At 40.7% G+C, this 27,916-nt stretch overlaps 2 protein-coding genes and 1 long non-coding RNA gene across 4 annotated transcripts; 2 read left to right on the plus strand and 1 right to left on the minus strand.

Annotated features, from left to right (window-relative positions):
• LOC121638822 lies at positions 1 to 26,900 on the plus strand. 2 transcript variants are annotated; one of them, XM_041983828.1, is made up of 6 exons: positions 9 to 238; positions 362 to 700; positions 1,119 to 1,196; positions 3,470 to 3,585; positions 4,032 to 4,174; positions 24,562 to 26,900. In XM_041983828.1, the coding sequence occupies exons 1-5, from the start codon at positions 40 to 42 to the stop codon at positions 4,155 to 4,157; spliced, it is 858 nt and encodes a 285-aa protein (XP_041839762.1). In that variant the 5' UTR covers positions 9 to 39; the 3' UTR covers positions 4,158 to 4,174; positions 24,562 to 26,900. The 2 variants fall into 2 exon arrangements, with proteins under 2 accessions (XP_041839763.1, XP_041839762.1); XM_041983829.1 differs by lacking the exons at positions 3,470 to 3,585; positions 24,562 to 26,900 and having other exon boundaries at positions 1 to 238; positions 4,032 to 6,026.
• On the minus strand, positions 6,718 to 27,884 carry LOC121638823. Its single transcript, XR_006010082.1, has 3 exons — positions 27,756 to 27,884; positions 15,000 to 15,003; positions 6,718 to 6,906 (listed from the first exon to the last, which is right to left on the minus strand). It is a non-coding gene; the product is annotated as an uncharacterized LOC121638823 (long non-coding RNA).
• On the plus strand, positions 21,061 to 26,900 carry LOC121638821 (T-cell antigen CD7-like). Its single transcript, XM_041983827.1, has 5 exons — positions 21,061 to 21,301; positions 21,425 to 21,763; positions 22,182 to 22,259; positions 23,858 to 23,973; positions 24,419 to 26,900. The coding sequence occupies exons 1-5, from the start codon at positions 21,103 to 21,105 to the stop codon at positions 24,542 to 24,544; spliced, it is 858 nt and encodes a 285-aa protein (XP_041839761.1). The 5' UTR covers positions 21,061 to 21,102; the 3' UTR covers positions 24,545 to 26,900.
• Positions 27,885 to 27,916: the final 32 nt, after the last annotated feature.

Consider the following 27,916-nt stretch of genomic DNA (forward strand, 5'->3'; position numbering starts at 1 on the left):
AAAGCTGCTGTTTTTGATTGACAGGTCGGAAATGTCTGGATGCTAAGTATTTCCTGTGGCACATGGCACATCAGCAGCCCACAACAAACCTCACAGGAAGCGTTGCTTGTTATATATAACCACACTGACTGGGTTTTTATACAGTATGTGAGAAAAAGTTACAGAACTTGCAGTCGATGCGCCAACATGATATTATTCTCTTGCTCCATATTGTTGTGCTTCGCTTTGGTCTTGTCAGGTATGATTACTTTTATTTCTTTATATGATTTCATCGAAGGTTTAATCTGCAGTAAATATCAAACATTTACTGTATTTGACGAGTTTTAGAGCTTCTACTTAATTTCTTTGCCTTTCATTTCAGAGAGTCACATTAAATTTCAAAATTCTGGTGAATCCATCACGTTGAAGTGTTCCACTGAAGGAAGTCCAGCAAGCACTTCTGGATATCAGGGGCTCTATCTGTATCATCAGTGTTTTAAGGATAAAGAAGAGGAAGTGCTTTTTGTCAGTAAGCACACACCTGGTACAGTAGTGGAGAGACAACGTTACAATGACAGGATACAGTCAAAAGGAATTTTCGATAATCTCAACATCACCATCAGCAACCTGACCAAGTACGATGCAGGTGTTTACAACTGTACCTACAAAACGTCAGCCCGGAACGGTATAACATCCAACGTCTATTCAGTTTTCATAAGAGGTTCGTTTTTCCTTCTTCTCTTTGTGAACTTTTCAAAAACTTAATTTTGTGTTAAAAATAATAATAGTGTTGTAGATTTGTCTGTATGAGCAGAGATTAACGCTGTTAATAATAAGACTATTGCACAGTTTTAAATATTTCTTGCCCTACAAAGGTGACAACCCTTCATTATTTTTCCCTCCTACACGAGTGTTTGCTTAAACTAAACTGCACTTGACATAGGTTTTATGTAGGGGGGAGCTTGACCTCCGAATACATGGCTAAATGAAAGTGTCTGCCTAGATCTATGGTACTGAGAAGTCCATTTAGATTTAATGTATTTCAATACGTTTTTCATCAGTTTCCATGAAACACAAAATTTAATGTTTAAAAAAGGAATACATAGTGGAACAATGATCTTTATGCTCTGCTGCTCCAGAATCAGCAGGGGCTGCTTCGACTGAGTGTGACCCAGCAGCAGACCTTCAACCCAAGTGGTCCGATGATACCTTTCATGGTGAGTGTGTGAGATAGACACTGGTTGGCTGTTTTGGTTTATTAGTGAACTGCTGTACCATTGCCAATCACCTATTAGCTATTTCAGTTATATAATCAGTAGCAAAATATAGACTAAATTTATTTTTAACTCAGCTTAAAGGTGTCATCCCCTGGTCTTTATTTAAATTTTTTTTAAACTTATTTAAAACAAAAAATCAAACATATAGCTTGTTCTGACCCTTTGCTCATACCACAACTTTGTCTCATGAGAGTTCATGCAAGCTTTTGACCAGGGGTGCCCAAAGTAGGGCCCGTGGGCCAAATTTGGCCAGTCAGCTCATTACATCTGGCCCACCGCCTAGATATCAAAACTATTTGAGTATGTCAGACTTGACATACTTCTCAGTCACTCTCTAGTGTTAGCAATTTGAATTGATGTACATGCAGTGTTTTTCTTTTTGTTGATGACATTTTGCACTATATTTGGTTACAATTTACTGTATGCAATTTTTGTTTGTTGTCCTTCTAACAATGTCTTTATTGTTATTTTGCCATATTGATGTTTGTAGTGTGTTATTTGCAGTGAGGACAAGAATGCATTTGAATGCATTTACAATAATTAAAAGAACCACAATTTACATTTATTTGTGTTTCACCCCTAAAATCGCTGTGTTTGGCCCGCGGCTCACTGCTACATTTTCACTTTGGCCCATAGATGCAAAAAGTTTGGGCACCCCTGCTTTTGACAAATTTTAATGAGGTGTGCGCTGATTGGCTGCAGGGAGGCCAGAGCTGGAAGTGGGGCTGGCCCAGTGCATGCACAGTGCATCAGACACCAAAACCTCGACAGCTTAGTGATGGCGAGCAAACCTGACCGAGCAGCAGCTTACGGAATTCAGCCATTTATGTTTGAACCAGACTCCGAGCCTGAGAGTGAAGATACCGAGATAGTAGAAGAAGCACGTTTACAACAAAATGTTAACAAAAATGAACATGGTAGAGCACTTCAGCCCACTTATAAAGAAGAAAACATGGGGCTCATTTGTACATTTCAGGGGGTTAAACTTTTAGGCTCGTCCCTTAGCATTAGCGTTAGCAGTAAAGCATGACCTTATGTGTGGAAGAGGGACTGGCATATTCAAATAGCCTCCTGTGGTGACGAAATCCCAGGAGCAAATTAGAATCACGCGTTTGCGAGAGTTTACCTTTGTTGACGGTTGTGGTGTGAACAAAGGGTCCAGGTGGGAAAACTCGACTGTCTTCAAAAGAAAGGCTTTCAGGGAATTTAACACTTCTGTCCAACACCAATACACATGTTTTATCTTGAAAAAGTGCAATTTCTGGGTGATGACTCCTTTAAGGCACTGTCCTTGTTGTTGACACAGCCAAGCCAATGTCCCCAAAGCAAGGATACTTTAGATAGTGAAGGGAATTGTGAAGGAGATTGAAGCTGTTGCAGTCATGAAACTACTGAAGACAGTCAGAGCAGAAGAAGTACAGAAAGACAGGAAAGAAAGAACAAGGAGGAGGAATATTAACATGCAACCCAGGCTTATCGCCAGAGAAGCTCACAGACCACGATTGTGAAGTTATTGTGGGAAAAACTGCCACAGCCATTCAGACAGACATGATCTTGACAATGCCCAAGGGTTCAGAAGGAAGGACATTCCCAGAGTATTTAGAATGCACAAAGTCAGCAAATGGATGGGAAAACAGAAGAGGGACTGTTTATTGTACAGTGAAAGTGCAAGGGGAATATATTGTGTGCCATGCATGATATTTTCTTGTAATGGCCTAAAAAAACCATCAGTCAGTGCACTTAACACCAATGAAGGGTACCCGCTACCTTAAGTGGAAAAATCTGAGATATTCTTTGATGGAAGTAAAAAGCGATAGACAACCATCTGCAAGAAGAAATCCAATATGAAGTTGATAGAAACAAAGCTGTTCTTGAGAGAATATTAGATGTCACCCTTTTTCTGGCTTCAAGGAATTTGCATTTTAGAGGAAGCACAGATGCACTTGGTGATGGTAACTTGGTGATGGTAACTTTCTTGGCACAGTAGAACTTTTAGCCAAGTACGATCCTCTGTTGGATGATCATCTGAGAAAAATAAAGGTGAAAAGACCAAACACAAGACGGACCCATTATCTTAGCCCAGAGTCTCAAAATGAGTTCAGAGAACTCTGTGGAGATAGAGTTTTGAAAGAAATACTGAGATAAAAGACAGCATTTTTTTTAAACACAAGAGCCTTGAAATGACTCATATTTGACTTATTTCTGTATATTAGTGGAGTCCTCTTTCAGCACAACTTCGGAAAACTCACTACAGCTGTATCTGGTTGTTGTTGCCTGCCTCATCACCATGCTGGTAACAATGATCATCTCCGTACTGGTAACCCTGAAGGTGAGGCTAATACTCACCACTCAGACTATCTTCAGATACAATCGCTCTGACACATTCTCAGCATATTGCACACCATCTTCTGACACCATCTGAAACTCTCTTGCATAATGATAACATCAAACCCACTGAATGCTCTGTGCAGATGTGGAAAGGGGCATATACAAACAGCTTTCTTGTTTCTGTACTGCTTTTTTATGGTTAAACCACAAGCTGCACTAATTTAACATCATGTTTTCTGCCACCAATGACTTCAAGCAGTTACACCAAATATCTACCTTTTACTTACTTTGCCCTTCTGATGAAGGGAAACTAATGTCAACTGAAAGTTTCTTAAAAAGTTTGCATTTCAGACTTTGTTTTCTATAACTTTCATTTTATAAATGTAGTTTTCTAAAATCCACATGTGCCTGAACAAAAACACCACTGTAATGTGTTCCTACCAACAGGTAAAACAATGGAGGAAAAGAAGTGCAAGAAGAACCCAGGCAGTCCCTAATGAATATGTGTATGAAGACATGAGGAATCATCGCTCCCATCTTGTAGCAGATGCAGAGCAGTTGCCAGTAAATTAAGCTTAGAACTGGGTTTGGTGGATGCCAACACTGATTCTTTTCTTTCTTTCCCCAGTCATTCTGTTGTAGATTTAGCTGCTGCGATCATTGTCCTGTTACATGAACCAATTTGAACCAATCTTCAGCTGTTAAACTGCTTCACTCTCAGCTCTAAAATATGGAGGAGTAAAAGTGCCACAATGAAATAATTAAATATATCATTAAATAATTAAAATGATAATTAAATACATTAATGTGTTATTTAATCATTAATTCATCAAAATACAAATGAATGTATGTAAAAACATATATAATTATTTCACTATTTAATAATTTCATGGTCCTGTGTTGCAGTGCATCATGAATTTATTTTATCTGTCAACCTCGTCCATTAAAGTTAGTGGGCGGATCCTGACGCCTGATTGGTTACCCTTTCCACAAGTCCAGGCAAATACACTCCAAATAGTGGATCAAGCAGAGCTAGTGAACACATTCCAACACACTGTGTGATGCTATTCCTCTACGCTGGTTTAGATACTCTATTAAACAAACCCACAGAACAAACTTTTATTAACGACCGCAAAATATCAGGCAGCATGCGAGGTGAAGAAGCTGCTGAGAGAAGCGGTGGATGTGATTGTGGAAGCTCTAAACAGAACTCCTACTTGGTGCTCCAGAACTGCAGTTGGGTCAAACTCCAAACGCCCCGGTCCCTGTGTGTGTTCTGCTTGTTGTGTCCTGGTACCAGAGAAGCAGTGGAGTACTTCTTTGAAACCTTCAGTCACTCTATGGTCAATATTTTCATCGAAAAGTTACGAAATAAGTCCAACAACTTCCATAAGGTAAGTAGGTCCTGCTTCCACATCATCTGCTATGTTTCTCACCATCTCCCTGTATAGTTCACAAAAATCATCCTTCATCTCTCTCCAGCCTCTCAGTTAAGGACCAAAGCAATGGATCATTATGGATTAGCATTGGCCCCGCCCACTGACTTTGATGGACGAGGTTGACAGATAAAATAAATTCATGATGCACGGCAACACAGGACCATGAAATAATTAAATTGTGAAACAATTAATATGTTTTTACATACATTCATTTATATTTTAATGAATTAATGATACATTTAATAACACATTAATGTATTTAATTGTCATTTTATTTAATTAGATACACATTTAAGTAATTATTTAATGATTTAATTTAATTCATTTATTTCTTTGTGGCACTTTTCCTCCATACTAAACTCCTCCATACTAAAACAGTTTAGTATGGAGGAGTTAATAGTTGATTGAATGGCTGCATCGTGCCCAGGTCCTGTAGCTGCCAAACAAACCCAAGTTTATCAAACATAAACGTGGTGCTATGCATCATGCCCAGACATCTCTGCTTTGTGCCTTAAGGCAAAGAACATTACTCCGCTTCGTTGTGTGGTGTTCAGATGCTGCTACGCTAAACTGCTATGTGTTCTTGTTTTATATAAATGTATATATATATATGTGTGTGTGTGTGTGTGTGTGTGTGCTTTGTGGGTTGAATGAGAAGGAAGTGAGAAAATTCTGAGGTGTTAACAGGTGAAAGGTTTCTTGTCAACATGTTGACTTCTCATGTAAGTGGGAGAATAATCGTGGGAAAATAAAACAAACTTGATTTCAAGATGAGGATTTTGATGCATATAATCCAAGTTAGAAAAGAAATTAACATGTTTTTTAACTGATGCTATTCTTTTAATATGTTCAGAAATTGTTTTCATTTCCGTTTTTGCTCCTCTGCAAACTGAACCTATGTTTTTTAAATTGTTTATAGCCTGGATAAATGAAAAATAGCATGCTGGTATTTGCACAGTTAAGCTATGAAAATAAAAAAAATTCCTTGTGAGTCTGTATTTGACCTTCAGTCTTGAGTTTCATTTTGTTTGTAAACAGAAGGAAATGTATGAAAATGTCAACCCCATACATTATACTTGACAGACAAGCAGCTGGCAGCAAAACCTGTTCGTGACACTTGCCACTGTCTCAGTTGCACTTCAAAGTCCTTCACCAAGAGCTTTTTTCTTGAGCGTTGCATGCTATGAAACTGCCTCCCTCTTCCTATGAGAGGACAAAATGCATTTCTAACTCTCACACACACCTCTGAAATCATGCATATAACCACTTAAATACACATGAAATCAACTCTCATATATAAACACACATAAAACATATTGCATATATACTAGTGAAAAGTCACACATACATACCACAAACACCACATATATACAAGACACTTTGTACACATTTAAATCAGTGATGTACTGTATGGTCTACCTAAAATATCAGGTAAATACATGAACAGTGTTGTTACACCAGAACTCTAAAGATGTATTCGTCATTTATAATGTGTTTGTGCCAAAATTAAAGAATATAAACCAGTGAATATCTGGTGTTTGATGGTTAAACTGGTGTGTAGTGTCTGCAGTCGGCGACTGAGTGTGGGGCTGTAACATTTCCACTTCGGCTACTGGCTTCAGATGTGCTCACCACACTTTACTTTTTATTTGCTTTTATAAAATGATGTCACCAGTAAATCTCACAATGTTGATCTCATCATTTCCTGCTGCAGCTTCAGTCACTATCGTGGTAAGATTGGAGACATACAGGGTTTAGCAGAAGTGGAACAAAAATAAAACTTTAACAGATTATTAGTCATTAACAGCAAACCACAAACACAACTCAACTAAAGAGTAGAAGATTGTTTAAAATAAACTTAGTTTAAATAAAACTAAAAAAAACTAAAGTTTAATAAGCTATGTGACATTGTTCTGTCAGCTGCTTTGCTGAAGCTCGTGTCTGCATTTGATTAAGTGACTGCAGAGCTTCTAATTACTCTAATGATAATGCAGGGCACAGGTACTCTACATCCACTGGGAGTCTCTACACATGCATGATGCCTTTTATCAAAACAACTGTTAAATTCTTATATTTTATCATTTTTTTCTTTCTGTTTTTTTTAACCTCTTTTAAAGTTTGTTTAGATAGATAGATAGATAGATAGATAGATAGATAGATAGATAGACAGACAGACAGACAGACAGACAGACAGACAGACAGACAGACAGACAGATAGATAGATAGATAGATAGATAGATAGATAGTTTTGTTGAGTTTTAAAAGGCCCTTTATTTTAGGCTATACATAGCAAAGGAAAAAAAGAATCACATATACGACAATAAAAAAGACAAACAACAACAAAACAAAAAAATAAATAAAAAAAAAAAGGGGGGGGGAAAGCTCAAAAATTGAAAACCAAACCATTTTCCATAACTGAAACCAGAACATTCTGCAGACCCCAGAATTCCACAAATTCCTCCAACCTGTTTGTGAGACTAAAGAAATCAAATTCCACCCTGAGCCGAGCTGCCAGTAACCTGGTGAAAACCAGGAGAACCTCCTCTGACCCTTGACCTTTGATCCTATTCTTTCTGGTCTTCCAAATGGCTAACTTAGCCGCACCGAAAATGAAATTTAACAGTAAGTGAACAGATTTTTTGCATACCGAGTACCGAGGACCAAAAACAAAAAAACTGAAAGAGAACTGTTCTCCAAACCTTTGAACCAAACCCCTCAAAAGCTCAAACAAACCCATCAGCCGTGAACACTGAACAAAAAGATGGTGAACAGTTTCTAACTGGAAACAAAAGGGACACCCAGGCCCTGTGTTAAGATCAAGGTGTGCCAGGTAGCTGTTGGTGGCTATGGCCCCGTGCACAACCCTCCACTGAAGGTCACCAAACCGTTTATCAATGGGGTGTTTGTACAGGGACCGCCAGCAGGCTTTAGGGGACGTCCCAGAGCCAAAAAACTCAGTCCACCTCGACCCCCTGACAGCCGCCAGAGAGCGTAGGTTTGAAACCTTCATGCTAATAAGGTAGAGGGCCCTCTTTCCCAGCCCTTCAAACTCACCCAGCTCTGGTGTCTGAAAAGTCAGTAAAAGTTCTTGGTTTTCCTGCCACTGCTCTATGGCAGGAGAAACCACAAGAGAGGGGAAAACATACTCGTACTCATCATCCCACTGGTCAGACAGAGTGCGGTTCTTAGCAAACGCTCTCAGTGGTTCTGGTAAAGAAGCACAGACCTCTTGTACCAGCCTGCTAAGCAATCTGTCCGAGTGTATCCGCAGCAGACCGGCCAGACTAGAAACCGAGGACTTCAGGGGGTGGCCCAGTTTGACACAGCCTGCCTCCTTCATCCGGGACCGCAGAGTGACAGATATGAGGGTCGGAGAAGAAAACAGTTTGTTTCCAAGCAGGGGCTCCTCAAACAGCCAGAACCCAGGAGTACAGACAGGCTCCCGCTCAAAGGAAAAGACCTGCCATGCCTGCAACACTGACTGGTAGAAAGGTGTCAAGCCCGTCAGGTCCAGAGACTGTGGTTGGAGCAGGAACAAATGTTTGTCGTGGCTGAAGCCCCCTGCCTTCTTTAGCAACAAACAGGCGGTGTCCATCCATGGCGATCCAAAACTATAGAGCAGTCTCTGGGCTGTCTGTAGTCTGAAGGCTGTCACACGAGAGATGATGTCAATCAGGCCCTGTCCCCCCTCCTGGACCGGGACATACAGGTCCGCCGCTCTCAGCCAATGATGCCCAGACCAGAAAAAATCCACAAGTGTTCTCTGTACGTCCTCAAGCAGGCCTTCCGGTGGTGCCAGAGGGTTGAGGCAACCAAATTATTAGCCACTAGAACCCTACCCCTGTAGGACAGCTGGGGCAGCAGCCACCTCCAGTTGGCCAACCTAGCACACACTCTCTCCATGACACCCTCCTAATTTTTTTTCTGAAAACCCTCACTCCCCAAATAAACACCAAAAACCTTCAACCCCTGGTTACCCCAACTGAGGCGTTCAGGTAGCATAGGAATGGGATTGTCAGCCCACTGTCCAACCAGTACAGCCTCACTCTTGCTCCAGTTGACTTTGGCTGAAGAAGCCCGAGCATACAAGTCCAGACTGCTCTTAAGACAATCCACATCCCCCTGATTCCTGACCAACACCGTGATGTCATCAGCATAAGCAGAAACAACCAGAGAGGGGCGGTGAGACAGCCCCGGCAACAAAAGACCTGATAACTGGGAGCGTAGACGGTGTAAAAGTGGTTCAATAGCGATGGTGTACAGTTGTCCAGACAGCGGACATCCCTGTCTGATCCCTCTCTGAACCTTGACTGGACAGTTCAGCCCCCCACCCACTTTAATCAAACAAAAAACATCTTTATACATCATAGTCAGTAAGGAAACAAAACCATCCCCAAAACCAAATGCTCTTAAAGCGGAAAAAAGAAAACCATGATCAACTCGATCAAACGCCTTCTCCTGATCCAGAGAAATAAAACCTACATCCAAACCAAAGAGTTTACAAATGTCAAACAAGTCCCTCATCAGAAAAAGATTGTCCATGATTGATCTGTCTGGTATTCCATATGACTGGTCCCTGTAAATGATCGATCCAAAATTGTGCTTCAATATGTTAGCAAGAACTTTAGGATAACAGTTTATAGTCTGTACACAACAAAGCAACAGGTCTCCAGTTTTTAAACATAGTCAAATCTCCTTTTTTAGGTAGCAGCGAAAGAACAGCATGACAGCTGGAAAAAGGCAAAAGTCCATTCCGGGAACATTCCTTTAGCACCTCCCACAAGTCTGTTCCCAGGAAACTCCAAAAGTGTTTATAAAAATCAGCAGGTAGTCCATCCAGCCCTGGAGCCTGGCCTGAAGTCATCTGGCCAACAGCAGTAGTCAGCTCCTCAAGAGAGCTGGGGACCTCCAGAAGAGTTTTATCTGCAGAGCTCAGCTGAGGAAGCCCCTCCAGCAGTTCATCCACACAGTCGCTATCACAGCCCTCCTGACTGTAGAGGGAGGGAAGGACACAGCATGCTGCCTCAACATCACCTGGTCCTTGGTCAAGGAGCCATCAGGGAGGCTAAGACAGGTCATCTGCTTCCTCTGAGAGACAGATTTCTCCAGGTTGAAGATGAAGGAGGTGGGAGAGTCCATGTCTCTAGCTGTGGTGAACCTGGATCTGACCAGAGCTCCCTTAGCTCTTTCATGGAGGAAAGAACTCAGCTCTTTCCTCTTCTGGTGAAGGGTATAACTGCCAGTGATGTTTGAAACTAAAATACTGTCTTCCAGACTCTGAATTTCTTTTTCTAACTCACTAATGACCTTTTTAATTCTAACTGTAGAGTGACTAGTGTACTGCTGACAGAAGACCCTGATTTGGGCTTTACCCACTTCCCATCACTGACTTAGGGACTGGAAATCCCCTTTCTTCCCCCTCCAGATCCCCCAGAAGTCCTGAAACTTCTGGCAGAAGAAACTGTCCTGTAGCAACTTGATATTAAAATGCCAGTAAGAGCTGCACCTAGTAGTAGGAGAAACCTGGAGGTCCTGGGTGACTAAGTGATGGTCAGTAAAACCTACAGGATAGATAAAGCTGGTAAGTAGTCTGTTTCTAAAACTGTTTGTTAAGTAAAACCTGGCCAGCCTAGCTGCGCTCCTAACCCCGCTCACCACCCTGACCCAGGTGAACTGCTTCTTCTGTGGGTTTTTAACCCTCCAGGCATCGACCGGGCTCAGCTCTGAGAGCAGCAAGGATAAAGCAGTGGATGACTAGCGATGAGGTTCTAATCCCTTCCTATCCAAAACAAAATTAACAGTACAGTTCCAGTCTCCCCCCATCACTACACACTCACTCTGATCACACTGCTTCAGAAAGGTCCTGACTTGGTTAAAAATGACAAGCCTAGTAGGTCCTGGGTTTGGAGCATATATATTAAGAAAACAGAAAGAAAAATTCTGAATTTCTGCTCTAACTACCAAGACTCTGCCTACGACCAGCTCTGTGGTGGAAGTGATGTTAATATTAAGAGCTGGCGAGAAAAGGACAGCAACTCCAGCAGAGAAATTTGTTCCATGAGACAAGATGTACTGGCCTTTCCACCACAGACCCCAGTCTACCTCATTCTCCGCATCACTATGAGTTTCCTGCAGGAAAACTACATCCAAGCCTTTCTGAGTGATTGTTTCTAAAACAACCGCCCTCCTTTGACGATCCCTCCCTCCATTTATGTTCAAGGAGCCCACTCTCACCTTCTGCATACGGGGGAGAGAAATAAAGATGACAGAAGTAGAAACCAATGAAAGGAAAATCACCCAGTGAAGCACCATGATTTTACTTTGGGAGTTTTAGTCGTTTAGCACTTTGATCTTTACTGGCTTTTAGCTGTTTTCGAATGCTTGTCATGTGTTTACTCAGACGGAACCGTTTCTTTTCATCCAACAAGTTCACACCAACCACCTTTAGTAGAGTCCTCACGCTATTAACAAACTTCTCGCCATCAGGAAAGTACTCAGACACTCGCACAGACTTCCTAAAAGTTTCCTCCAGGAAATCATTAATTTCCTCCAAAGTATAAAGATCCAAACTAGAAGACTGTGAACCAGCAACAGATGTACAGTCAGAGTCAGTATCATAATCCATGTTTTCTCCAGCATCAGACACAGAGGCTGCATCAGTAGAAGCTTGCTCACTACTCCTGACGTTCCCCTCCGCCTCACTCCTGTCCTCAGCTGGAACACTCACAATCAGAAAATCAGTCTGTTCATCATCCTTGTCACCACTCACCTGTCTGTCACGCCCCTCTCCTGGGCCTCCCTCCCCCTCCTGACACACAGCAGGGTCTGCAGGAACCTCTATGGGTTGCCCCACACACTCCCCATGGTACCCAGCTGACTCTTCAGCTGACTTATGTGGGCAGAAAGCTTGATGAAGGAAGCAGACTGTGTCAAACTGGGCCACCTCCTGAAGTCCTCGGTTTCTAGTCTGGCCGGTCTGCTGCGGATACACTCGGACAGATTGCTTAGCAGGCTGGTACAAGAGGTCTGTGCTTCTTTACCAGAACCACTGAGAGCGTTTGCTGAGAACCGCACTCTGTCTGACCAGTGGGATAATGAGTACGAGTATGTTTTCCCCTCTCTTGTGGTTTCTCCTGCCATAGAGCAGTGGCAGGAAAACCAAGAACTTTTACTGACTTTTCAGACACCAGAGCTGGGTGAGTTTGAAGGGCCGGGAAAGAGGGCCCTCTACCTTATTAGCATGAAGGTTTCAAACCTATGCTCTCTGGCGGCTGTCAGGGGGTCGAGGTGGACTGAGTTTTTTGGCTCTGGGGCATCCCCTAAAGCCTGCTGGCGGTCCCTGTACAAACACCCCATTGAAAACACAGAAACTTTGAAGGCTTTGAAGGCAGATTTTATCAACCTCATCCACAACATCCAACAGCTAAATACACAGTGCATCATTTCTGGACCACTACCCTCACCACGTTTTGGAGACATTAAGTTCAGCCGAATTCGTCAACTCCACATCTGGTTAAAACATTACTGTCACTCCATTAATATCCCATACATTGATAATTTCACCACCTTTCTCAATAGACCGTACCTTTTCCAATCAGATGGCCTTCACCCCAACTATGCAGGTTCTCAACTCCTTGCTCTGAACATTAATCTCACCCTTCAATCCTGCAAAGCTCTTTCAGACTGACAATCCGGTCAGAACACATCCTTTCCAGTTAACACCGTCTCTGTTACCCATCATATTCCAGTACACATCACCAGTAGAAATTATCAACATTCCCATTTACATTTTCGTAGCTCTGACAGATGTCTCCGTCCTATACAAACAACTCCTGTATTAGATCCATCATCAACAACCCCAAAATTGGACTTACCTACAACTTTTAGAATGGCTCTTTTAAATGTAAGATCATTATCAAATAAATCTTTTATTATTAATGATCTGATTTTAGATAATAACATTGACTGTCTCTTTTTGACAGAAACTTGGCTTGGCGCTGATGCATCAGTTATTCTCACCGAGGCTTCCCCACCAGATTTTAATTTTTTATTTTCTATCAGGGGAGGTAAGAGGGGTGGTGGAACAGCTTCAATTGCTCAACGGTCATTATCCGCACAACCAATAATACTGACAAACTATTCTTCATTTGAGCATCATTCCTTTGTTTTTAGCAATCCGCCTATTTTAGCTATAACAGTTTATAGACCACCAAATCCTCCCTCTGGTTTTATTCAAGAATTTTCTGAGTTCTTATCTACCATACATATCAAATACAACAAGATTTTAATAACTGGTGATTTTAACCTACACATCGACAATAGTGGTAATCCCCATACCAGTGAATTTTTAAACCTTTTAAATAATATGGATTTTAAGCAGTACGTCACACAGTGTACACACAACAGGGGACACACCCTGGACTTGGTCATAACCTACGGCCTGTCCACTGGTGTGTCCTCTGTTGTTGACCTGGCTGTGTCAGACCACTACTGTGTATTTTTTAACATCACCAGTTTTAGCAAGCGGCAGGCCCTGGTGAGAACTGTGAGGAAACGGTATATTAATTCTGAAGTGGCTGCAAATTTTATTGACATTTTAAATCGAACTCCTGCTCAGATTTTATCTGCATCATGTGATTTTACTGTAGATAATTTTAACAAAAGACTGGCATCTGCCATTGACTCAGTAGCTCCACTTAAAACAAAAACATTAAAAACACAATTAAAAACTCCATGGAGAAATGAAGAAATTAGAAAATTGAAAAAAGGCTGCAGGAGAGCTGAAAGAAAATGGAGAAAAACCAAACTCACAATACATTATGAAATCTTACGTGAACAACTCAAAAATTACAATAAAACTGTTAAAGAGGCAAGAACACACTACTTCTCAAACCTAATTACAGATAACAAAAACAACCCCCAATTCCTTTTTAAAACCATCGACCTTTTAATAAATACTGGGGGTAACAAGTCCACCATGCCGCCATCAGCCAACGCATGTGAGAACTTTGCATGTCACTTCAGAAGTAAAATCAATGCTATTAGATCCAGTCTTGTATCACAACAAAATTTTAGTTTTAACAGATCTGAAGCATTGTTTTTAGCCAAAGAAACACTGGAGAGTTTTGTCCTGGTTGATGCAGAGATGCTTGGTCGAGTTTTCTCCCAGCTAAACCCAACAACCTGCCTTTTAGACCCCATTCCCACATCTCTTTTAAAAATATTTTATGGTTTCTTCGAGTCTGAGCTTTTAAATATTGTAAACTGCTCTCTTCAGACAGGTGTCTTCCCATCTGCCTGTAAAACAGCTGTGGTGCGGCCTCTTCTGAAGAAGAGTAATTTAGACTGCAACATCCTTGACAACTACAGACCTGTATCCAATCTACCATTTTTAAGTAAAATTATAGAAAAGGTTGTTTATACTCAATTACATGGGTTTTTAAACAAACACAACATTTTAGAAAAGTATCAGTCTGGTTTTAGGACAAACCACAGTACCGAGACGGCCCTTTTAAAGATTGTCAGTGACCTTAGACGTAATTTGGACTCTCAGAAACTTACTGTCCTGGTGCTACTTGATCTTAGTGCTGCTTTTGATACAGTGGACCACCAGATTTTATTAGACAGACTGAGAAATCTGGTGGGCCTCTCAGGTACTGTTCTTAACTGGTTTTACTCCTATCTGGCTGATCGAAAGTTCTTGGTGAGTATGGATACATGCTCTTCAGGAATCTATGACATAAAATGTGGGGTTCCCCAAGGCTCAATTTTAGGCCCAATACTTTTTAATCTTTACATGTTGCCACTTGGGGACGTCATCAGGAGACACGGCATTGATTTTCACAGCTATGCTGATGATACACAGCTTTGCATCGCCGTGTCTCCTGATGACCTAGAGCCAGTTAACACCCTTTTAAACTGTATTTTAGACATAAAGTCATGGATGGCAGTGAATTTCTTGCAGCTCAACCAGGACAAAACTGAGGTTTTAGTCATCGGTCCTGAAGACAAGAGAGAGATAATTTCCTGCAGACTGAAAAACTTCAAACCCTCTCAGTGTGTGAGAAATCTGGGTGTCCTTTTCGACTCTGAGCTGAATTTTATTTCACACATCAGAAATGTCACAAAGACAGGCTTTTATTATCTTAAAAACATCGCCAGAGTTCGCCCATTTCTCTCTCTTGCCAGCACGGAGGTACTAATGCATGCTTTTATTTCCAGCAGGCTAGATTATTGTAATGCCCTGCTCTCTGGTCTTCCCAAAAAGTCTATTTCTAGTTTACAGTTACTGCAAAACTCGGCAGCACGAGTTCTGACGAGGACCGGGGGGCAGGAACACATTACACCGGTTTTAAAATCGCTGCATTGGCTCCCCGTGCGCTTCAGGATTGATTTTAAGGTTCTCTTACTTGTTTATAAATGTCGTAATGGTCTTGGGCCTTCTTATTTATCTGACATGTTTTCAAATTATGAGCCCTCGCGGACCCTGAGGTCCTCTGGTACCGGCCTTTTAACTATTCCCAAAGTTAGATCTAAAACACACGGTGAGGCCTCGTTTCATCATTTTGGTCCTCAGCTGTGGAACACCCTGCCAGAGAGCCTCAGGGCTGCAGAGACTGTTGATGTTTTTAAGAAGAGGCTCAAGACCTTCCTTTTTAGTTTAGCCTTCTGATTTGACTTTTTTCATTTTCTGTTATTTATCTCACCTTATCTTATCTTATCTGTCTCATTTATCTATTTTATTTTATTATAGCTTCTTAACTGTTTCCCTATTTTATCGTTGTTTTAATCATCAATCAATCAACCTCGTTTCATCATTTTGGTCCTCAACTGTGGAACAGCCTGCCAGAGAGCCTCAGGGCTGCAGAGACTGTTGATGTAGCTTCTTAACTGTTTCCCTATTTTATCGTTGTTTTAACTGTTTTAACATTTTTAACTCCAGTGTTTCTTTATGGGGATCCTAAACTCTGGGAGTCAAGCCTGCTTGGTCTGCCCTCTGCAAACATGACTTGACTGGCTCCTGGTGTGAATGGGTCCCCAAAAATGCCGTTTCCTCACAGCAGCGCCAAGCCAGAGACAGATATTAGGAGTTTGTGTGTGTGTGTGTGGATGGGTGAGGGGGGGTGGGTGGTAGGTGTTTAATCTGTCACATAACTGGGTGTGTAAATGGCTTATTGTTTTTGTTCTGTGATTTTCTTTTTTCATTTTAATATGCATTCATTTATACTATGTAAAGCACTTTGTGTTGCCTTTGCATGAAAAGCACTTTATAAATAAAATTTGATTTGATTTGATTTGATTTGATTGATAAACGGTTTGGTGACCTTCAGTGGAGGGTTGTGCACGGGGCCATAGCCACCAACAGCTACCTGGCACACCTTGATCCTTTTTTTTTTTTTTTTTTTTTTTTTTTTCACCTGTCTTGTCCAGCATCGTTGCAAACAGAATGAATGTCTGGCTGCCGTCTGATGCCGGGCAATTTTACTCTATCAAGCAGGGATTTATACTACATGTATAAAGTCCCTCTTGATGATATGAAAAACTTTATTAAATCAAACTCTTAATGCTGGACTCGACCGGAGGGGACAGAGAGAGAGAGAGAGAAAAGAAAGGAGAGAGAAGAGGGAGGGGAGGGAGAGGGACGGAAAGGGTGTGGGGAGTGCAGGTGGGGACTTCAGACATCATACAAAAGACCATGTAATCCATACTACTTACAACATATATATTTAAGATCATCCTAGCCAGTAGGTCATTACAGAACTAGTTGATAATAGTAACAATAATAATAATCACAATAAAAATAATAATAATAATAATAATAATAATAATAATAGTAATAATAATAATAAGAGTAATAATAATAATAATAATAACAGAAATAATAATAAAATTTTAAGAATAATTATAAGAATAGAGAGAAAAGGTATATTGAGGAAAAAAAATATGATAATAGATATAAGTGAAACTGCTGTATTCAAGAACACGCGCAGAGAAACCTGTGTGGATGTGCTGGAGGACTCGGCTACACGGCGACGCAGAGACTATGTCAACATACCGAATATACGGAGTGGAGACGTTCAGGAAGGAGTGACCATGCAGAGTGATCATGCAGATGCCACCTCACCTGAACAGAGGCCAGAGTCAGGCCAGCGGTCCCGAGACCCAGGCCACCAGCCCCCCCGTAGGCAACAGACCCCGACCGGTCCACAGAGACGACCACTCGTCCGCCCAGGAAGACAGCAGCAGGAGACCCCAGCAGGAGCCCCCCCGCGGACACAGGGCACCGGCCCCGGCAGGCCGAGGCCAGCAGTCCCCGACCCCCCCCGAGCACCGGCCGCCCGGGACAGACGGGGCAGAGGGCCCGGGCCCAGGAGCCCAGGGACACCCCCCACCCCCACAGGCCGAGGGCCAGCACGCCACCCGGGGGGACCCGGCCCGCCCAGACGGCCACCGCCAGAGGCCAGCCCCACACCCCAGTGCCCAGCCGCACACCCCGAGAACTAGTCCTGCCCCCCCCCAGACCAACACACACACAAACAAACACACACACACACACTCTCCTTCTACTCCTCCATTCATCCTCCCACGCATACACCATCCATCCCTCACATACTCTTTCCTCCCACACACACACACCATCCTTCCACCGTCCATCCTCCCACACACACACCATCCTTCCACCATACATTCTCCCACACATACCCCATCTTCCCACACATACATCATCCTTCCACCATCCATCCTCCCACACATAAACCATCCTCCCTCTCATACACCATACATCCACCTTCACATACCCCATCCTCCCACACACACACACACTATCCTTCCACTACCCATCCTCCCACACATACACCATTCTCCCACACATACACCATCCTCCCTCTTCTACACCATACATCCACCTTCACATACCCCATTCTCCCCCACACACACACTATCCTTCCACTACCCATCCTCCCACACATACACCATTCTCCTACCCATACACCATCCTCCCTCTCATACACCATCCATCCTCCCACACACACACCATCCTTCCACCATCCATCCTCCCACACATACCCCATCCTCCCACACATACATCATCCTTCCACCATTCATCCTCCCACACATACCCCATCCTCCCACACACACACACACTATCCTTCCACTACCCATCCTCACACCATTCTGCTACCCATACACCTTCCTCCCACACAAACACCATCCTTTCACCATCATCCTCCCGCCACCTTATGTCCCGGGGGGACAGCCTCAGCCAGGAGGCGAGGAGACATGAGCCAGGCCCCCACCCCCCACATCACCCCAGCCCCCCACTCCCCACCCCCAAAACAGCACCTTCCCCCCAGGGCCAGCAGCCAGAATCCCCCGGGACAGCCCGCCCACGCCCCGGGCCAATGCGACAGGCCACCCGGCCCCTCCCCGCCCCCGGGCCATCCATGGAGACAGGGGCGCTTAAAGACCCCATCCCCCTTCCCTCCCCCACTAGCGAGGGAATATATTTTTCCTTTGCTATGTATAGCCTAAAATAAAGGTCCTTTTAAAACTAAAAAAAACTCTATCTATCTATCTATCTATCTATCTATCTATCTATCTATCTATCTATCTATCTATCTATCTATCTATCTATCTATCTATCTATCTATCTATCTATCTATCTATCTATCTATGTAGCTAGCTATCTATCTGTCTGTCTGTTGATCTCTCTTTCTCTCTCTCTCTTTATATATATATATATATATATATATATACATATATATATATAGTCACAAAGTCAAAGTATTCTATAAAAAATGTAGCTTTCCTTTCCTTACCCTTGTGTAGGCTCCTTTGAAAGACATTTTTAAATACATTAAATTTCTAGAGTATTGATATCGGGTTGGTTTGGCAAACACTTGCTTGACTTTCTTGGTATCATATTAGAAAGAAAATCTCTGGTGTTGCACATCACTACCATTAAACCGACATCATGTCTTCCTGACTTGTGATAATCTTTGTCTCTGACTGATAACTCACTGTGCTTCGATGTCATATCTCCTCATAAACTACTGTTTAGTTAATGTGAGGTCACCCTCGTGTAGATCTCTATAGACTTTACCACAGATGTTTAATAGCAGAAAGAAAGAAAATCATAACAGATAAAAACCAGTGCCTGTGCAATTCATGTAAAAACAAATCAGTGTCATAATACTGTCTATAAAAACATACAGTATTGAGATTATAAGCAAGAAAGAAAGAAACAAATTGTTTAATCCTGTAAGCTCTTCCAACATGAATCACACCATCACATTTCCTTTCACCTCCAGAAGGTGGAGCTGTTATATGACGTCCTGACTGTGTCAGGAATCAGGCATCAACAGACCGCCCTGTATTCTTCCTATTCTCAATAAACTTTGTGACCAATCAGTGATCATCTCTTAAAAACTTGTTTTTCTTAATCAGTGGGCTTGGAGTCTTAACAGAGATGAACAAGGATTAACTTGATGGTGCTCTTTTGTTTAGCTTGACCGCAGCTTATGACATTAGTAACCATGAAATGTAGCCAAATAAACTTTGGTCCTGTGGTTTCCACGAACCCACCAGAGTGTGTGAGTAAACGATGGCTTATGATTGATTCTACATCACAGAATAATGGCTGACTGTTTTTTACACTGTAAGACATTTATGTGATTTCTAGGCTACTTTTCATGGGAATTTCAGATATTACAATCTACTTTTTCTTTTTAATAAGCATGCTTCGTGGTGTCCTGAAGCCAGAAATTATCCTGAATTCATGGACTTTACAATTTCACAAGCAGTATGGAAGGTTATCATTTTAAATACAATCTAATGTTGAGCTATATAAATTCACCTGTCTGTGAACAGTATAAAGGGCAGTATAAAGTGTATCAAAACATCGTGTTGTTAATAATGTAAGCCGTTTTTCATCTGAATTCCTCTAAAGACTCACACACACATTAAATCCAACCATATGAAAATGTAATACATTTAATGCATGTAATGTGTTTATGTAATGTATGTACACTTTGAAACCATCAAAAACAAACTGATGAGAGATTTCTCTTTTATAATACACAAAAATGAAGTAAACCAGAGTCAGACCAACGACCTACATACTGCATAAATACCAGTGAAAATACACACATACATACTGATAGATAGATAGATAGATAGATAGATAGATAGATAGATAGATAGATAGATAGATAGATAGATAGATAGATAGATCTGTCTCACCCTTGCAGCACCTGTCTCTCTTCTCTCCTCCTCATCATAATTTTGTTATTTTCTGTGTTATGATTGACTCTCAGATGTTCAGTAAGGATTGTGTTGTTATAAAACCTCTGTGTCTTCCCACACACATCATACAGAAGCAACAAAATGTTGCTAAATCGTAACAACGTTGGATTTTCAGCGTCAATTCTCAAAGATTTTCTGCCATTTTTGTAGATTCCTTTAAATATGCTGAAAAGTTGTGTTGTGGTTGGCTGTCATTAACATACAGTAGTTGTTCCACAGATGACAAGAGATCGAAAAGACACAACAGCCCAGAGAGACGGGCTAACCGGCCAGAGGCTAACAAGCGTGTCCTACGAAATACTCAACAACTTGTTCAGATTTTTTTATGACTGGTGAGTAAATCATTTATGATATTACTGTTAAAACATATGGTTGTTTATGTTTAGATGTAAAAATAACACAAAATGCCTCGGCCCACCATGTCTACAGGCAGTGTCATTTTCAGACATGTTGACTTGTCTTCACATGAACTGCCCATGTGTTAGTTAGTTTCTGTTTTTTGCCCATATTGACAGAAGCCATAGTATGGCTGTAAAAGTAACTGAGCTGGAGCATAAAACAGTATTTTCAGCATAAAGACGCAACGCTGCTGTTTTTGATTGACAGGTTTCTTCTAATTGTAGGTTTAAACTTTTTTGTGCTTCATCTCATTCAGATTTGTGAAACCCACAAAAGTCACAGAAGTTCATCTTCTGTTCTACCTTTTATTTAAATAAATCTGCTGTGAAAATATTTGTATATTCATTTTCCAAGAAAAATCTACCGGAAATGTCTGGATGCTAAGTATTTCCTGTGGCACATGGCACATCAGCAGCCCACAACAAACCTCACAGGAAGCGCTGCTTGTTATATATAACCACACTGACTGGGTTTTTACACAGTATGTGAGAAAAAGTTACAGAACTTGCAGTCGATGCGCCAACATGATATTATTCTCTTGCTCCATATTGTTGTGCTTCGCTTTGGTCTTGTCAGGTATGATTACTTTTATTTCTTTATATGATTTCATCGAAGGTTTAATCTGCAGTAAATATCAAACATTTACTGTATTTGACGAGTTTTAGAGCTTCTACTTAATTTCTTTGCCTTTCATTTCAGAGAGTCACATTAAATTTCAAAGTTCTGGTGAATCCATCACGTTGAAGTGTTCCACTGAAGGAAGTCCAGCAAGCACTTCTGGATATCAGGGGCTCTATCTGTATCATCAGTGTTTTAAGGATAAAGAAGAGGAAGTGCTTTTTGTCGGTAAGCGCACACCTGGTACAGTAGTGGAGAGACCACGTTACAATGGCAGGATACAGTCAAAAGGAGCTCCCGATAATCTCAACATCACCATCAGCAACCTGACCAAGTACGATGCAGGTGTTTACAGATGTACCTACAAAACGTTAGCCCAGAACGGTATAACATCCAACGTCTATTCAGTTTTCATAAGAGGTTCGTTTTTCCTTCTTCTCTTTGTGAACTTTTCAAAAACTTAATGTTGTGTTAAAAATATTAATAGTGTTGCAGATTTGTCTGTATGAGCAGAGATTAATGCTGTTAAAAATAAGACTATTGCACAGTTTTAAATATTTCTTGCCCTACAAAGGTGACAACCCTTCATTATTTTTCCCTCCTACACGAGTGTTTGCTTAAACTAAACTGCACTTGACATAGGTTTTATGTAGGGGGGAGCTTGACCTCCGAATACATGGCTAAATGAAAGTGTCTGCCTAGATCTATGGTACTGAGAAGTCCATTTAGATTTTATGTATTTCAATACGTTTTTCATCAGTTTCCATGAAACACAAAATTTAATGTTTAAAAAAGGAATACATAGTGGAACAATGATCTTTATGCTCTGCTGCTCCAGAATCAGCAGGGGCTGCTTCGACTGAGTGTGACCCAGCAGCAGACCTTCAACCCAAGTTGTCCGATGATACCTTTAATGGTGAGTGTGTGAGATAGACACTGGTTGGCTGTTTTGGTTTATTAGTGAACTGCTGTACCATTGCCAATCACCTATTAGCTATTTCAGTTATATAATCAGTAGCAAAATATAGACTAAATTTATTTTTAACTCAGCTTAAAGGTGTCATCACCTGGTCTTTATTTAAATGTTTTTTAAACTTATTTAAAACAAAAAAATCAAACATATAGCTTGTTCTGACCCTTTGCTCATACCACAACTTTGTCTCATGAGAGTTCATGCAAGCTTTTGACTAATGTTAATGAGGTGTGTGCTGGTTGGCTGCAGGGAGGCCAGAGCTGGAAGTGGGGCTGGCCCAGTGCATGCACAGTGCATCAGACACCAAAACCTCGACAGCTTAGTGATGGCGAGCAAACCTGACCGAGCAGCAGCTTACGGAATTCAGCCATTTATGTTTGAACCAGACTCCGAGCCTGAGAGTGAAGATACCAAAATAGTAGAAGAAGCACGTTTACAACAAAATGTTAACAAAAATGAACGTGGTAGAGCACTTCAGCCCACTTATAAAGAAGAAAACATGGGGCTCATTTGTACATTTCAGGGGGTTAAAATTTTAGGCTCGTCCCTTAGCATTAGCGTTAGCAGTAAAGCATGACTTTAGGTGTGGAAGAGGGACTGACTCCTTTAAGGCACTGTCCTTGTTGTTGACACAGCCAGGCCAAGTCTCCAAAGCAAGGATACTTCAGATAGTGAAGGGAATTGTGAAGGAGATTGAAGCTGTTGCAGTCATGAAACTACTGAAGACAGTCAGAGCAGAAGAAGTACAGAAAGACAGGAAAGAAAGAACAAGGAGGAGGAATATTAACATGCAACCCAGGCTTATCGCGAGAGAAGCTCACAGACCACGATTGTGAAGTTATTGTGGGAAAAACTGCCACAGCCATTCAGACAGACATGATCTTGACAATGCCCAAGGGTTCAGAAGGAAGGACATTCCCAGAGTATTTAGAATGTACAAAGTCAGCAAATGGATGGGAAAACAGAAGAGGGACTGTTTATTGTACAGTGAAAGTGCAAGGGGAATATATTGTGTGCCATGCATGATATTTTCTTGTGATGGCCTAAAAAAACCATCAGTCAGTGCACTTAACACCAATGAAGGGTACCCGCTACCTTAAGTGGAAAAATCTGAGATATTCTTTGATGGAAGTAAAAAGCAATAGACAACCATCTGCAAGAAGAATTTCAATGTGAAGTTAACAGAAACCAAGCTGTTCTTGAGAGAATATTAGATGTCACCCTTTTTCTGGCTTCAAGGAATTTGCATTTTAGAGGAAGCACAGATGCACTTGGTGATGGTAACTTGGTGATGGTAACTTTCTTGGCACAGTAGAACTTTTAGCCAAGTACGATCCTCTGTTGGATGATCATCTGAGAAAAATAAAGGTGAAAAGACCAAACACAAGACGGACCCATTATCTTAGCCCAGAGTCTCAAAATGAGTTCAGAGAACTCTGTGGAGATAGAGTTTTGAAAGAAATACTGAGATAAAAGACAGCATTTTTTTTAAACACAAGAGCCTTGAAATGACTCATATTTGACTTATTTCTGTATATTAGTGGAGTCCTCTTTCAGCACAACTTCGGAAAACTCACTACAGCTGTATCTGGTTGTTGTCGCCTGCCTCATCACCATGCTGGTAACAATGATCATCTCCGTACTGGTAACCCTGAAGGTGAGGCTAATACTCACCACTCAGACTATCTTCAGACACATTCTCAGCATATTGCACACCATCTTCTGAAACCATCTCATTTCTTTGTGCTTAACTCTCTTGCATAATGATAACATCAAACCCACTGAATGCTCTGTGCAGATGTGGAAAGGGGCATATACAAACAGCTTTCTTGTTTCTGTACTGCTTTTTTATGGTTGAACCATAAGCTGCACTAATTTAACATCATGTTTTCTGCCACCAATGACTTCAAGCAGTTACACCAAATATCTACCTTTTACTTACTTTGCTCTTCTGATGAAGGGAAACTAATGTCAACTGAAAGTTTCTTAAAAAGTTTGCATTTCAGACTTTGTTTTCTATAACTTTCATTTTATAAATGTAGTTTTCTAAAATCCACATGTGCCTGCACAAAAACACCACTGTGATGTGTTTCTACCAACAGGTAAAACAATGGAGGAAAAGAAGTGCAAGAAGAACCCAGGCAGTCCCTAATGAATATGTGTATGAAGACATGAGGAATCATCGCTCCCATCTTGTAGCAGATGCAGAGCAGTTGCCAGTAAATTAAGCTTAGAACTGGGTTTGGTGGATGCCGTAGTCTCGAGGGTTTACGTGACTGTAGAAATTTTTAAGTGATATCAATCAGGAAAGTGTGAGACATGCAGTCGTTTGAAAAAAGAACGACTTCTTTTATTTCTGAGTTATACATACTGGGACATAATATAAAAAAATCTGTAAAATGCTCTTTTCTTAATGCTCATCTCTTTATTCAAATTTTTAAGTAAGAAGGAAATCAAAAGTCATTTAGTAAACTTATCTGTTCTTGAAATTAAAAACCATAACAGCACATGCCTTATTACATTAATAAATAAACAAACAAAAACAAACCCAAAGTCAAATATGAGTACACCCCTTAATTAATTTGCTTGTAGAACCAGTTTTAGCTTTAACAACTTTAAATGATTCTGTATGATACGTCTCATGTTATTTATATATATAGTTCAATGAGGTTTACAAGCATTTGGCATCAACGCATGACTCTTAACAACAGCATTTCAGTCAGGTTGACGTCTGACCTTTAACTGATGCACTGCAACTCTGATTCTTTTCTTTCCCCAGTCATTCTGTTGTAGATTTAGCTGCTGCGATCATTGTTCTGTTACATGAACCAATTTGAACCAATCTTCAGCTGTTAAACTGCTTCACTCTCAGCTCTAAAATATGGAGGAGTAAAAGTGCCACAATGAAATAATTAAATATATCATTAAATAATTAAAATGACGATTAAATATGTTAATGTGTTATTTAATCATTAATTCATCAAAATACAAATGAATATATGTAAAAACATATATAATTATTTCACTATTTAATGAATAATTTCATGGTCCTGTGTTGCAGTGCATCATGAATTTATTTTATCTGTCAACCTCGTCCATTAAAGTCAGTGAGCAGATCCTGACGCCTGATTGGTTACCCTTTCCACAAGTCCAGGCAAATACACTCCAAATAGTGGATCAAGCAGAGCTAGTGAACACGTTACAACACACTGTGTGATGCTATTCCTCTACGCTGGTTTAGATACTCTATTAAACAAACCCACAGAACAAACTTTTATTAACGACCGCAAAATATCAGGCAGCATATGAGGTGAAGACGCTGCTGAGAGAAGCGGTGGATGTGATTGTGGAAGCTCTAAACAGAACTCCTACTTGGTGCTCCAGAACTGCAGTCGGGTCAAACTCCAAACGCCCCGGTCCCTGTGTGTGTTCTGCTTGTTGTGTTCTGGTACCAGAGAAGCAGTGGAGTTCTTCTTTGAAACCTTCAGTCACTCTATGGTCAATATTTTCATCGAAAAGTTACGAAATAAGTCCAACAACTTCCATAAGGTAAGTAGGTCCTGCTTCCACATCATTAGCTGTGATTCTCACCATCTCCCTGAATAGTTCACAAAAATCATCCTTCATCTCTCTCCAGCCTCTCAGTTAAGGACCAAAGCAATGGATCATTATGGATTAGCATTGGCCCCGCCCACTGACTTTGATGGACGAGGTTGACAGATAAAATAAATTCATGATGCACGGCAACACAGGACCATGAAATAATCAAATTGTGAAATAATTAATATGTTTTTACATTTCATTTTTATTTTAATGAATTAATGATACATTTAATAACACATTAATGTATTTAATTGTCATTTTATTTAATTAGATACACATTTAAGTAATTATTTAATGATTTAATTTAATTCATTTATTTCTTTGTGGCACTTTTCCTCCATACTAAACTCCTCCATACTAAAACAGTTTAGTATGGAGGAGTTAATAGTTGATTGAATGGCTGCATCGTGCCCAGGTCCTGTAGCTGCCAAACAAACCCAAGTTTATCAAACATAAACGTGGTGCTATGCATCATGCCCAGACATCTCTGCTTTGTGCCTTAAGGCAAAGAACATTACTCCGCTTCGTTGTGTGGTGTTCAGATGCTGCTACGCTAAACTGCTATGTGTTATAGTTCTATATAAATGTATATATATGTGTGTGTGTGTGTGTGTGTGTGTGTGTGCTTTGTGGGTTGTATGAGAAGGAAGTGAGAAAATTCTGAGGTGAAAGGTTTCTTGTCAACATGTTGACTTCTCATGTAAGTGGGAGAATAATCGTGGGAAAATAAAACAAACTCGATTTCAAGATGAGGATTTTGATGCATATAATCCAAGTTAGAAAAGAAATTAACATGTTTTTTAACTGATGCTATTCTTTTAATATGTTCAGAAATTGTTTTCATTTCCGTTTTTGCTCCTCTGCAAACTGAACCTATGTTTTTTAAATTGTTTATAGCCTGGATAAATGAAAAATAGCATGCTGGTATTTGCACAGTTAAGCTATGAAAATAAAAAAAATTCCTTGTGAGTCTGTATTTGACCTTCAGTCTTGAGTTTCATTTTGTTTGTAAACGGAAGGAAATGTATGAAAATGTCAACCCCATACATTATACTTGACAGACAAGCAGCTGGCAGCAAAACCTGTTCGTGACACTTGCCACTGTCTCAGTTGCACTTCTAAGTCCTTCACCAAGAGCTTTTTTCTTGAGCGTTGCATGCTATGAAACTGCCTCCCTCTTCCTATGAGAGGACAAAATGCATTTCTAACTCTCACACACACCTCTGAAATCATGCATATAACCACTTAAATACACATGAAATCAACTCTCATATATAAACACACATAAAACATATTGCATATATACTAGTGAAAAGTCACACATACATACCACAAACACCACATATATACAAGACACTTTGTACACATTTAAATCAGCGATGTACTGTATGGTCTACATAAAATATCAGGTAAATACATGAACAGTGTTGTTACACCAGAACTCTAAAGATGTATTCGTCATTTATAATGTGTTTGTGCCAAAATTAAAGAATATAAACCAGTGAATATCTGGTGTTTGATGGTTAAACTGGTGTGTAGTGTCTGTAGTCGGCGACTGAGTGTGGGGCTGTAACATTTCCACTTCGGCTACTGGCTTTAGATGTGCTCACCACACTTTACTTTTTATTTGCTTTTATAAAATGATGTCACCAGTAAATCTCACAACGTTGATCTCATCATTTCCTGCTGCAGCTTCAGTCACTATCGTGGTAAGATTGGAGACATACAGGGTTTAGCAGAAGTGGAACAAAAATAAAACTTTAACAGATTATTAGTAATTAACAGCAAACCACAAACACAACTCAACTAAAGAGTAGAAGATTGTTTAAAATAAACTAGTTTAATAAGCTATGTGACATTGTTCTGTCAGCTGCTTTACTGAAGCTCGTGTCTGCATTTGATTAAGTGACTGCAGAGCTTCTAATTACTCTTATGATAACGGTTGAATACTTCAGTCTATACACCTAAAAAAACCACCAACCATGAGCTAGGAAGAA

The sequence above is a fragment of the Melanotaenia boesemani genome, chromosome 4 (genome assembly GCF_017639745.1).
Source record: "Melanotaenia boesemani isolate fMelBoe1 chromosome 4, fMelBoe1.pri, whole genome shotgun sequence".
In the NCBI taxonomy this organism is placed as follows: Eukaryota; Metazoa; Chordata; class Actinopteri; order Atheriniformes; family Melanotaeniidae; genus Melanotaenia; species Melanotaenia boesemani.

Bases quoted from the DNA above. Each gene is read 5' to 3' on its own strand.
- LOC121638822 (XM_041983828.1), top strand. From the start codon at position 40: ATGCTAAGTATTTCCTGTGGCACATGGCACATCAGCAGCCCACAACAA. The intron at 1,197-3,469 runs GTGAGTGTGTGA...TCTGTATATTAG, and splicing joins GTCCGATGATACCTTTCATG to TGGAGTCCTCTTTCAGCACA. The intron at 3,586-4,031 runs GTGAGGCTAATA...TCCTACCAACAG, and splicing joins CCGTACTGGTAACCCTGAAG to GTAAAACAATGGAGGAAAAG.
- LOC121638821 (XM_041983827.1), top strand. From the start codon at position 21,103: ATGCTAAGTATTTCCTGTGGCACATGGCACATCAGCAGCCCACAACAA. The intron at 21,302-21,424 runs GTATGATTACTT...CTTTCATTTCAG, and splicing joins CTTCGCTTTGGTCTTGTCAG to AGAGTCACATTAAATTTCAA. The intron at 23,974-24,418 runs GTGAGGCTAATA...TTCTACCAACAG, and splicing joins CCGTACTGGTAACCCTGAAG to GTAAAACAATGGAGGAAAAG.